This window comes from Microtus ochrogaster, chromosome 18 (genome assembly GCF_000317375.1).
Source record: "Microtus ochrogaster isolate Prairie Vole_2 chromosome 18, MicOch1.0, whole genome shotgun sequence".
Classification (NCBI taxonomy): Eukaryota; Metazoa; Chordata; class Mammalia; order Rodentia; family Cricetidae; genus Microtus; species Microtus ochrogaster.
In genome coordinates, this window is record NC_022020.1 from 25,052,824 (window position 1) to 25,063,389 (window position 10,566).

At 50.3% G+C, this 10,566-nt stretch overlaps 1 protein-coding gene across 5 annotated transcripts in view; it reads left to right on the forward strand.

Moving 5' to 3' along the window:
* Positions 1 to 3,730: 3,730 nt before the first annotated feature.
* Slc4a9 (solute carrier family 4 member 9) overlaps positions 3,731 to 10,566 on the forward strand; it is a 13,423-nt gene continuing 6,587 nt past the window's right edge. For 4 of the 5 annotated variants that reach the window (XM_005355958.1, XM_005355959.1, XM_005355961.1 and 1 more), the window contains exons 1-14: positions 3,731 to 3,948; positions 4,195 to 4,355; positions 4,718 to 4,831; positions 5,177 to 5,226; positions 5,359 to 5,516; positions 5,731 to 5,818; positions 6,345 to 6,499; positions 6,729 to 6,845; positions 7,008 to 7,182; positions 7,335 to 7,468; positions 7,583 to 7,845; positions 8,809 to 8,868; positions 9,066 to 9,247; positions 9,374 to 9,487. In XM_005355958.1, coding sequence (XP_005356015.1) covers positions 3,731 to 3,948; positions 4,195 to 4,355; positions 4,718 to 4,831; positions 5,177 to 5,226; positions 5,359 to 5,516; positions 5,731 to 5,818; positions 6,345 to 6,499; positions 6,729 to 6,845; positions 7,008 to 7,182; positions 7,335 to 7,468; positions 7,583 to 7,845; positions 8,809 to 8,868; positions 9,066 to 9,247; positions 9,374 to 9,487 — 1,989 coding nt within the window. Of the gene's footprint in view, positions 3,949 to 4,194; positions 4,356 to 4,717; positions 4,832 to 5,176; positions 5,227 to 5,358; positions 5,517 to 5,730; positions 5,819 to 6,344; positions 6,500 to 6,728; positions 6,846 to 7,007; positions 7,183 to 7,334; positions 7,469 to 7,582; positions 7,846 to 8,808; positions 8,869 to 9,058; positions 9,248 to 9,373; positions 9,488 to 10,566 lie in introns of all 5 variants that reach the window. The other variant, XM_005355962.2, reaches the window with a different exon arrangement.

The window sequence follows — 10,566 nt, forward strand, 5'->3', positions numbered from 1 at the left end:
GAGTGGGTTTAGCTGTCACAACTACTAGGTATAGACAATTCCTGTTTTGGTTTGTGTGTTGTTTGTTGTTATTTGGTTTGTTGTTTGTTTAGTTGGTTTCTCTTGTTTGTTTTCAAGAGAGGATTTCTCTGTGTAGCCCTGGCTGTCCTGGAGTTCACTCTGTAGACCATCTGGCCTCAAACTCAGAGATCTGCTTGCCTCTGCCTTATGAGTGCTGGGATTAAAGTTGTGTGCCACCACTGACCAGCTATTTGGTGGTTTTTTGATATAAGGTCTCACTGTGTAGTCCTGGCTGTCCTGGAGCTCTCTGTGTAGACCAGGCTGGTCTCAAAATCTCAGAGGCAGAGATCCACCTGCCTCTGCCTCCAGAGAGCTGGGATAAATGTCTGTGCCACCACATCAGGCTCTGTTTTGTTCAGCAAGGATCTCTTTACCACTTACTAGAATGTCACCTTCATCTGGGGAGTGGGCGGGCACACTCATCCCATATGCTACTGCAGGAAGATTTGAATCTTGGGAATTATCTACCCAACCAACCATCTTGGTGTCTATGAAATAAAGCTGAGACTCATAGACAAGGCCCTTCATCAAGGTCTCCCTGAAGTCTATGATGTCATCGGGATGAGAACCAGGTCATTGAACTCCGGGGTGCACATTCAGGGCTGTTCCTACACACAGCATTCCTGGCCCTGTCTAGGAGACCAGAGGCCTCCAAGCTGACCTGGCTTCCTAGGCAGCTCCTTCTCCAATCCACCCAGCTCTGAGCACCCAGGTTCAGAGGTTGAAATGAAGCGTGGAGAGGAGTGTGGTGGTCCCAGCGTTTATAAGGAACTCTCGGTGTTGGGCCAGAGATAGAGAAGGACAGACTTTCCTGAACTTTGGCAGAATTTATGGTGGCGAGTGTTTATGTGAGTTTGGGGTTATTCATGCCAAACCCATGATTCTATCCCCTCAAGCTTTCTTGAGTCACTTGCCCCCTAAGGTTGGGACACATTCTTGAAGGAATGGTCACAGGGGTTCCCCTACCCTTTCAGCCCCTAGGCCAGTTTCGGCTCCTCTGGGGACTGAAACCACTTCAGTGATTTCATGACTCCTTCCTCTGCCTTGGACCAACCTCCTGAAGCATTGGGGAGGTTGGAGGATGGAGACTGAATCCTATTTCCTGCGAGGGCTTTGATTCGCAGTCAAACTAACCTGATTGTCCTTCCCCTCCCCATCCTGAGAGGCACCTCCACCCTCCGCATGCCATCCCTCAGGGCCAGTCTGCATTGGGCCAGGACTAGGCAGAGATTCATATACTCCTCCCTGTCATCTTGCCGTTTCCACGCCTTGACAGAAAAACAAAAACATAACCGCTCGGCCTTAGGGAGCGGCTCCTGCGATGCAGGCCATGGGGAGCAGCGCCCTCGTGTGGCTCCCAGAAGAAGCGCGATTCTTGACCCAACCCTTTCCTTTCTATGCGGTCATCGGACAAATATTTATTGAGAGACACTATGTGCCAGGCTGCCCAAGGCTCAGGGCCAAGTCAAGTAAGATACCGCTTCATGGGCTGTACAGCTGTATGCGTGTGTGTGGAGAGGCAGGCAATAAACCACAAACAACAAACAAGGTTACTAGTAGTGATAACTGCTAAGTAAAAGAAACAAAACAGAAATATCGTAGAATGACTTCAAAGGGAAGGTTCCTTGAATAAGTAATATTTGAGATGAGACCTACGTGCAAGGATTCATGTGAAGACCCAGGGAGAAAACATTCCTTGTAAAGAACAGCAAAGTCTCTTGGGCAGAACCAGACTTTTCATTACCCAGAAAAGGGGCTGGAGGCTGGAGGGGAGGAGGGTAGGAAGAAGGCGGCAAAAGAAGGATGGAGATGTATTCAGGAGGGTGGGTTGGTGCTGTCACCAGCAGCAGCAAGAGATGCAACTTAATACTGCTGCCTAGGCAGCCTGAAGCCTTCCCCTCAGGCTCTCAGGACTTCAGGGAGAGTGTGTGCTGATCTCTTCCTTTTTCTTATTCACAGAACTTCATCTTGAAGGAGAAGACATTTTTAAAGATACATTATGTAGCCAGCAGTGATGGCACACACCTTTAATTCCAGCACTCGGGAGGCAGAGGCAGGCGGATCTCTGTGAGTTTGAGGCCAGCCTGGTCTACAGAGAGAGTTCCAGAACAACGAGGGTTACACAGAGAAACCGTGCATAAATAACCAAAACCAAAATTTAAAAAAAGGTACATTATGGAGGCCTGCAGCTGGAGAAAGGAGTGCCCTTACTTATATATAAATCTGAAGGGGTTGAACTCGAGGCTCAGCTCATTAATGTGTGTGTGTGTGTGTGTGTGTGTGTGTGTGTTTGTCCTCGTGTAGTGCTCCAGCCCCCAAGCAACTGGGATTACAGGCCTGTGCCACTAGGTCCAGGTTAGAAAGACTGGAGGGGCAGTGGGTGGGGGGGTCTTGGGTTGGGGGTATTTTGCCATATATTTCTGTTCATCATCTGTGTGCCTTTTACCTGAGAAGACCAGAAGAGAGTGTGTCATATTCCATGGAGCTGGAGTTACTGACTGTTGTAAGCTATCATGTGGGTGTTGGGAATCAAACCCAGGTCCTCTGGAAGAGCAGCAAATGTTCTTAACCAATGAGTCATCTCTCTAGCCCTAAAAATATTTTTAAAAGAATCCTTAGCTTGGGGTGGTGGCACATGCCTTTAAGGCCAGCAGTTAGGGGGCAGAGGCAGACAGATCTCTGAGAGTCCAAGAAGACCAACTCAGTCTCTGTAACAAATTCAGTCTTTGTAACAAATTCCAGGCCAGCCAGGGATAAACAGTGAGACTCTGTCTCAAACAAAGAAAGAAAGAAAATCCTGCTGCTCGGAAGATGGACCTTGGGAAATGAGAAAGAGCCAAAGCCAAAGAGATGATTGCAAAAGGCTAGTGGGCTACGGAAATAATTCAGGTGCGAGATGGTAGTGGCTTGGATCATAGCGGCAGTGCTGGAACTGGGGGATGTGGTTGGACTCTGGGTACATTTGGAAGGTAGAATCAATAGAATTTGATTAAGGACCACATTGTTTTTTTTGTAACTTTGGTTCCAGGAACTCATACACACACACACACCCCTCTACCTCCTTCAGCGAGGGTCTGAGTTAAAGGGGCACATATCTAAATTGGGTTTCCAGACATTGGATAAAAGAATTTAAGACACAGGCACTGTGTTCTCCATGACCTGTCTCCACTTTCCAAAGTCAGCCCACTTAAGAGCCCTCTATCTTCTGTCTGACTTGCCCTGTCTAGATTCCACAAACCTAGTTATTCATTAGTTCCTTCTTTGACCAAATGTGTGTCTGTGGCCCCTGCGCTATATTGTTGACACCTAAACAGTCCTGGATTTGTAGTGTCAATATTTGATACAAGATGGCCATGGGCAACAGAACCTGAGCTGGGGATCAGTTACTCCTATTTATTTATAAAAAATACAGTGAGGTCAGACCTGATGTACATACACAGGTGGAACGTTTCCGAAAGGTCTGGGAATGGCTAGGTCAGTCTTACAAACACTTAGGCCAGCAGGGGTCAGAAAACAAGCAGAGGAGGAGATGGCTGGTATTTTCTGGAGCCAACAGGATTGGCTTTGCTTGTGTTGTGCTGTGGTAAGGGGTGCAGTATAAATGCGGCCAGCCAGAGGGCCCCAGCACAGCACAGCACAGCGTTCAAGGTTTTGTGCAAGCCTCCTCAAGATGAAGCTGCCAGGGCAAGAGGAATTTGAACATTCCAGTGCTCATGAAAATGTTCTTGCTGAGGAACTGGACAGTGGCCTTGGCCCTGGTCCCAGCCTTGGTGGTCCCTCAGACACAGACAATGGGGAATCGGGGGTATCCAAGGATCCTCTGCTCTTCATTCAACTAAACGAGCTGTTGGGCTGGCCCCAGGCGCTGGAGTGGAGGGAGACAGGCAGGTGAGTGGAACCTGGCTAGTTCTACAGCATCCTTTACACCGCAAAGTAGGATGTTCTCCTCGTATTCTTTCCACGAGATTCCTCTACAACATGGTTCTGAGTTCTCTGAGACCCAGTGAAGGGTGACTGACTGCTCAGGGAGAGAGACCGTCTGCACAACTGGGTCAAAGGCAGCCACACTGCCCCACCTGTATCCTAGACATGGGAGGGAGTCTACCAGCAACACTGGCTATCCCTTTATCACAGGTGGATGCTGTTTGAAGAAAAGCTAGAAGTAGATGCGGGCCGGTGGAGTGCCCCCCATGTGCCTACCCTGGCACTACCCAGCCTCCAGAACCTTCGAAGCCTCTTGGCTGAGGGTATTGTACTGCTGGACTGCCAAGCTCAGAGCCTCCTGGAGCTTGTGGGTAGGCTTGGGAGACATTTCATTCCCTGGGAATTTCCCCCCAAATCTTAGAATCTTCCAGAGCCTATCCCACCCCATCCTACCCTAGGGACTGCTGTTTCTATCACAGAGATAGTGATGGAAAAGCAGTTGAGGTCTCAACACTTGGCAGGCATAAGACAGGAGGACCACTAAGAATTGGGCAGCCCAGTTTATGTATTGAGACTTTGTCTCAAAACAATGTGGGAGGGGGCGGTTCAGCAGCCTTTGCTTTTCCTGAGACTCTAGAAGGAAAGACTCAAGGAATGAGAAGCAGGGAAGGGAACCAGGGGTGGGATAGAGAGCTCTCGGGTGGGGGTTTGAAGTTCATGCCTGTTTCTGCAGAACAAGTGATCAGTGGGGAGTCACTGAGCCCGGAACTGAGAGGACAGCTCCAAGCCTTGCTGCTGCAGAGACCCCAGCACCACATTCAGACCACAGGCATCAGTTCCTGCAGAGGTGAGAGGTGCCTCTTTGGGCCTAGGATCAAGACTCTGGGATAGGAGGAGCCCAGGTATCATCTATGTTTCTTGAGGCAGGAGTGGCCTCGTCTTGGCTCATTCCTCAGGCCAAGATTCATGGGCAAAAGGAAACCAGGTAATGGTGAAGGCGGAAGAGTAGGAGTACCCGGGCCATACCAGTCAGGGCTCTCCAAAGGGGTATCCATGGCAGCTACTGTGCCAGGAGCTTTGAATGCACTATCTTCTGATGACAGTTACTGGGAAGGCTTGTATTACAGGTATCCCCGAGTAGGCCTGCCCCTAAGGTTTGTGCTCCTAATCACCATGCATTCCTGCTTTGCAGGGCCCAATGCTTTCAGAAATGTTTCTTTTGATGAGGACACACCCATGAAGGTTTGTGGCCCTTCCTTGGGCAAGGCTGGGAGGGAGATCAGGAATTAAGAGATCCACGCTCCACCAAGCTCCTTAGTTGAGTTTCTGCCAGTGTTTCCCTCCCTAAATGATCTCTCACACTCTGCTATCCAGCTCCAGAACCCCTTGAAACAGAAGCTGCCTCCAGGAGCAGAGGCAGCAGCCGTGCTGGCAGGAGAGCTGGGCTTCCTGGCTCAGCCACTAGGGGCCTTCGTGAGACTGCGGAACCCAGTGGTGCTGGAACCTCTTACAGAGGTGATCCTGCCTAGCAGGTGAGGTGACTGAGACTCAGGGCTCTTGGGCACAGAAGGAGGGTGGGGTCTTTGGATCCAGCTCCCCAAAAGTGTCTAGGAAATGCTACCCAGGGGTCATTCTGCACAGCTGGTGTGCACTTGAGCAGAAATCAGAGCTAAGTGTCAGAGGCTGTTCTTAGCAGGCAGTGCTGCCTCATGAGAAAGCAGCTTGGAGGCCCCTTTCCTTCTTCAGGTTTTTCTGCCTCCTTTTGGGTCCTCCTACCCTGGGAAGGAGCTACCATGAGATGGGTCGGGCAGCAGCTGTCCTCCTCAGTGACCCGGTGAGTGGAGCAGGTGTTCCTCTGTGTGCATATCTCTGTGTACGGAGCATATGTATAGACTCTGATCAGAAATAACAGTGAGACCGGGCGGTGGTAAAATCCCAGCACTCGGGAGGCAGAGGCAGGCGGATCTCTGTGAGTTCGAGGCCAGCTTGATCTACAGAGTTAGTGCCAGGGCAGGCTCCAAAGCTACATAGAGAAACCCTGTCTCCAAAAAACAAAATAAAACAAAACCAAAACCAAAAACCAAAACAAAAAAAAAAGGAAAGAAAGAAAAGAAATAACAGTGAGGCAGAGTGTGGCTTTGTGTTTTGTAACATGGGGGCTGACCTTTCCATAGCTACCAATGTAGCCGCATTACAATAGGCACAGAATGAATGAATGAACAAATGTATGCACTTGTGGGTGAATTATGAATTTCTCTGCTTGTAGCTTGTGTGAGTGTGGTTTTGAGAAAATACAAGTGCAAACACATGTAAGAGTCCAAATAATGCATTTACTGTCCACCCTGTGACCTTAAATGCAGCAATTCCAGTGGTCAGTTCGTCGGGCAAACAATCTTCATGACCTTCTGGCAGCCCTGGATGCCTTTCTACAGGAGGTGACAACTCTACCCCCAGGTCGGTGGGACCGGACAGCCCGGATTCCCCCGCCCAAATGCCTACCCTCTCAGCACAAAAGGTACCTGGGGTCCTAATTCCACACAGACCTTTCCCTTGGTTATGGGTCTACCGCGCTCCCCAGCTAAGTTTGGATTTCAGACAGTGAGACTGTGACCTGCATCTAACTTCTCCTGGACAATCTGAGGGCGCCCTTAGTAGCCTCCAGGGGGCGGGGCGTCACGTACTCTGAAGTCAAATCTCACGTTGGCGGGAGATGTCAGGGCATCTGGGGTTCTCTTTCTGCCCAGATCCCTCTCAGAACTGCAGGAAGTCACCGGCCTCTCCCGTGGGAGTGCGGCCCAGGCAAGGGACAGGCACCACCATGGCCAGCATGCACCCAGCCCGGAGTTACAAAGGACGGGCAGGTGAGGAGAGCTGTGTGGGAACAAGGGGTGGGATCCATGGAAGAGTAACAGGGGCATCGAAATGTGCAGGCAATGTGGGAGGGGCTCTCCTGGATACAGAGAAAAGCAGGATGCAGGTGTGGGGTGCGGAAATCTGGATCACTGACGACCCACGGGTGGGAGGCTGTTTGGGGGTCTTGTCCAGGACGTGCGCCGGAAGGCATGCTGGTACCCCAGCGATTTCTTGGACGCCCTACACCCCCAGTGTTTCTCAGCTGTGCTCTACATTTACCTGGCCACAGTAACGAATGCCATCACTTTTGGGGGTCTGCTGGGAGATGCCACTGAAGGTGCCCAGGTGCGTGGGTTTGTATGATGGGTTTGGCTGGCATAAACTCCGATGTCCTACCTGTCTGACCTCTTGGGACTGAGTGGCGCTGGGACTCCACAGGACCTTGGGCTCCTGTGTTGGGATGCCAGAGTCCTATGAAGAGCTATGTCTACTTCCAGGGAGTGCTGGAGAGTTTCCTGGGCACAGCGGTGGCTGGAGCTGCCTTCTGCCTGATGGCAGGCCAGCCCCTCACCATCCTTAGCAGCACGGGGCCAGTGCTGGTGTTTGAGCGCCTGCTCTTTTCTTTTAGCAGGTAGGAGACCTCTCTCACCTTTCTAGCCCGTTGGTGGGTGAAGAGAGGGTGAGGGCTTTCTCTGCCCTGGGTTAAGTGGGGAACAGTCAGGGCTGACTGTTCTCACTCCCACAGAGATCACAGCCTGGACTACCTGCCCTTCCGCCTATGGGTGGGCATCTGGGTGGCCACGTTTTGCCTGGTGCTGGTGGCCACAGAGGCCAGCTTGCTGGTGCGCTACTTCACCCGATTCACAGAGGAAGGATTCTGTGCTCTTATCAGCCTCATCTTCATTTATGATGCTGTGGGGAAAATGCTGAACTTGATCCGTGCCTATCCAATCCAAAGGCCAGGATCTCCTGCCCAGGGTTGCTTCTGTCAATTCCCAGGCCCAGGAGGTGAGGGAAATTGGTACCTTGGCCAGGTGAGGAAAGAGGTGGGAAATGGACTAAGTTCAGGAAAAGGCTGAGTACTTATCCAATAGCCAGAAGTTTTCTTTCTGGTTCAGGATCAGTTACAAAATAAATCTAGGGAAATCCCAGGACTGTCTTTATTTCTGACAGCCCTGACATGGGCTATTGGGCTTCCTAAGAGGGAAGTCTTCAGATATACCCATCTAAGAATGGCAGTACTGGATGGGGACTAGTTCCACCAGAGGAACAGAGCTAAACACACCAACCAGGTAGTCACTCTTGAGAGAAGAGAGGAAAGGGCGGGACCAGGCATGCCTGTCTCACTTCCTAAAGTCACCAGTCAAATAAATCACATTCTGAGTGAAAGCAGATAACTAGGGGGAGGGTTTGGGGTGTCACACTTGCATAGATCCCTCCAAATGAAAGGTAGCATCAGGAATGGGGGAAGATGTCCTTTGTGGGGAAGGTCTCCAGGGTAAGACAAGGTCTCACGTAGCCCAGTATAGTCTCCAACTGACTATGTAAGCAATGATGACCTTGAACCCCAATCCTCCTGCCTCCATCTTCAACTGCTGAGAGTATAAGCACGAGCCATCAACTATCTAGCTAAAAATGTATCTTTTCTAATCTGTATCTGATTCTACTAGTCCTGAATGAGACCACTTCTCGCTCCGGTACACACAGATCTGAGAGCTCATGCATTTGGTCAATGTTTGATGAGCAAGCGTTGTGGCTCAGTTTTGTGCTCAGCATGAGAGGCCCAGATGGTAGGGAATCTGGGGGTGTGAGTGTACGGAGTAGCAGCTTGAGAACACTCTTAAGTGCAACAGAATCAGCAGAATGATCAGAATCAAGAACTTTCTAGTTCAGGTGGAAGGACAAATTAGAATCCTGTGGAGAAAAGCTTCTCACGGAAGGAGGCTTACACTGCAATTCTCTGCTTCCCAGGAAATGCGTCGGAGTGGACAAGTACAAAGCACAAAGACACAGATGTCTTAAGTGTGGTGAGTGCCTGCGCCTAGAAAGGTCTAAGAAAGAAAAAGAGTTAGAGCTCTTCAGCTCTTCCCACCTACAGAGGAAAAAAAGCTTCATTGGTTACTTGAATTTTGCCTTTGCTCGATTCTGGGTTCCTGATGTCTCTGTGGGTTCCCCTTCCTCTGATGCCCACTGTCCAATACCTCCCCACTCCTCTCTGCAGCACCTAGGCCTGGTCAATGCATCCTTGCTGTCTCCACCTGAGTGCATCCGGCAAGGAGGCTACCCTCGTGGTCCCAGCTGTCACACGGTGCCAGACATTGCCTTCTTTTCTCTTCTCCTCTTCTTTACGTCCTTCCTTTGTGCCATGGCCCTCAAGCATGTAAAGAATAGCCGCCTCTTCCCCTCTGTGGTGAGTGCCATTTTCTCTTTCTGTGGGAAAGGTCTGGTTCTGGCCCTGGATCCTGTCTGCAAATGGGAAAGGTTAAAGAAGAAATGGGATGTCAGGCCCAGAGTAAACCGTCCACTGTATGGCCAGGTGCGCAAGGTGTTCAGCGACTTCTCCTCAGTCCTGGCCATCCTGCTAGGCTGCGGCCTTGATGCTTTTCTGGGCCTAGCCACACCGAAGCTCTTGGTGCCCACAGAATTCAAGGTGAGAGCTGGACAGAAGGAGGAGGGAAAAGGAGGGGGATGGTGGGGCCAGCAACTTTGGAGTGATAAGATGTATAAATTCCATACTTCTCTTCCTCTGAGCTGTTTCCTTCATTCATGATAGAGACAGTAAAAATAATGGTCTCACAGAGTCGTTGAGTGATAAAATGAAGTATTTCAACAGACACATAAGGAATGAAGAATGCCGTATACAGTCACTATTATTGTAGGGTAGGTGTTGGAGGATGGGATCTGAGCAGCCGGCTTGAGTTTGAATTCCATTTCTGCCTCTTCCTAGCTGGCTCTAGGCATCTTTGTTTGTTTGGAGACAGAGTCCCCTGTAGTTCAGATTGACCTCAAATTCCCTACACAGCTGAGGCTGGCCTTGAACTCTTGATCCTCCTTTTTAAACCCTCTGTATGCTGTGATTTCAGGCATGCATCACCATACCTCCTCTGAGAATTTTAGTCTATAAAAATGGGATAATTGATAGCTGTTCTCCTATAGGCTGTTTTGGATTTACATATCATAGCATAGTTACTACAGTGCTTGGCACGGATCACATACTCAGTAAATGCTGTTACAGCTTCTCCCTGCCATGGACATGGCCCTGCCCACTTCCACACACCCTGCTCTTCTTTACACCCCTCACTGCCAACTCTGATTCTGTAAAGCCGGAGCTCCTTCTGTAGGGCAGGATAGTGTACTGTACCAAACTTTGCCTCAACAATAGAAACCTTTCCCCCTAGATCCCACCAGGACAGGACAGCAAGGGGGTTCTCATGGGGGTAGTTTTGGGGTTCAGAACCCCAACCAATCACCTGGGCCCCCCTCCCCACTACAGACGCTTATAATCAGAGCAGACGCAGACACACCTAACCCTGCCCCACCTCTGCCCCAGACCAAGGCAGGTCTGAACCTGAGCTGTCCCATTCTGGATTGGGGGGTGGGGTGTGAACCTAAGGAGGAAGGCTGTGAATAAGAACAAAGCAGTGTGTGCAGGTTATATTCACCAACTCTTCTTCCAGAGAGAACCAAAGTCCAGAACCCTTGGCTCCATTCAGATTAGTCCCTTCTTTC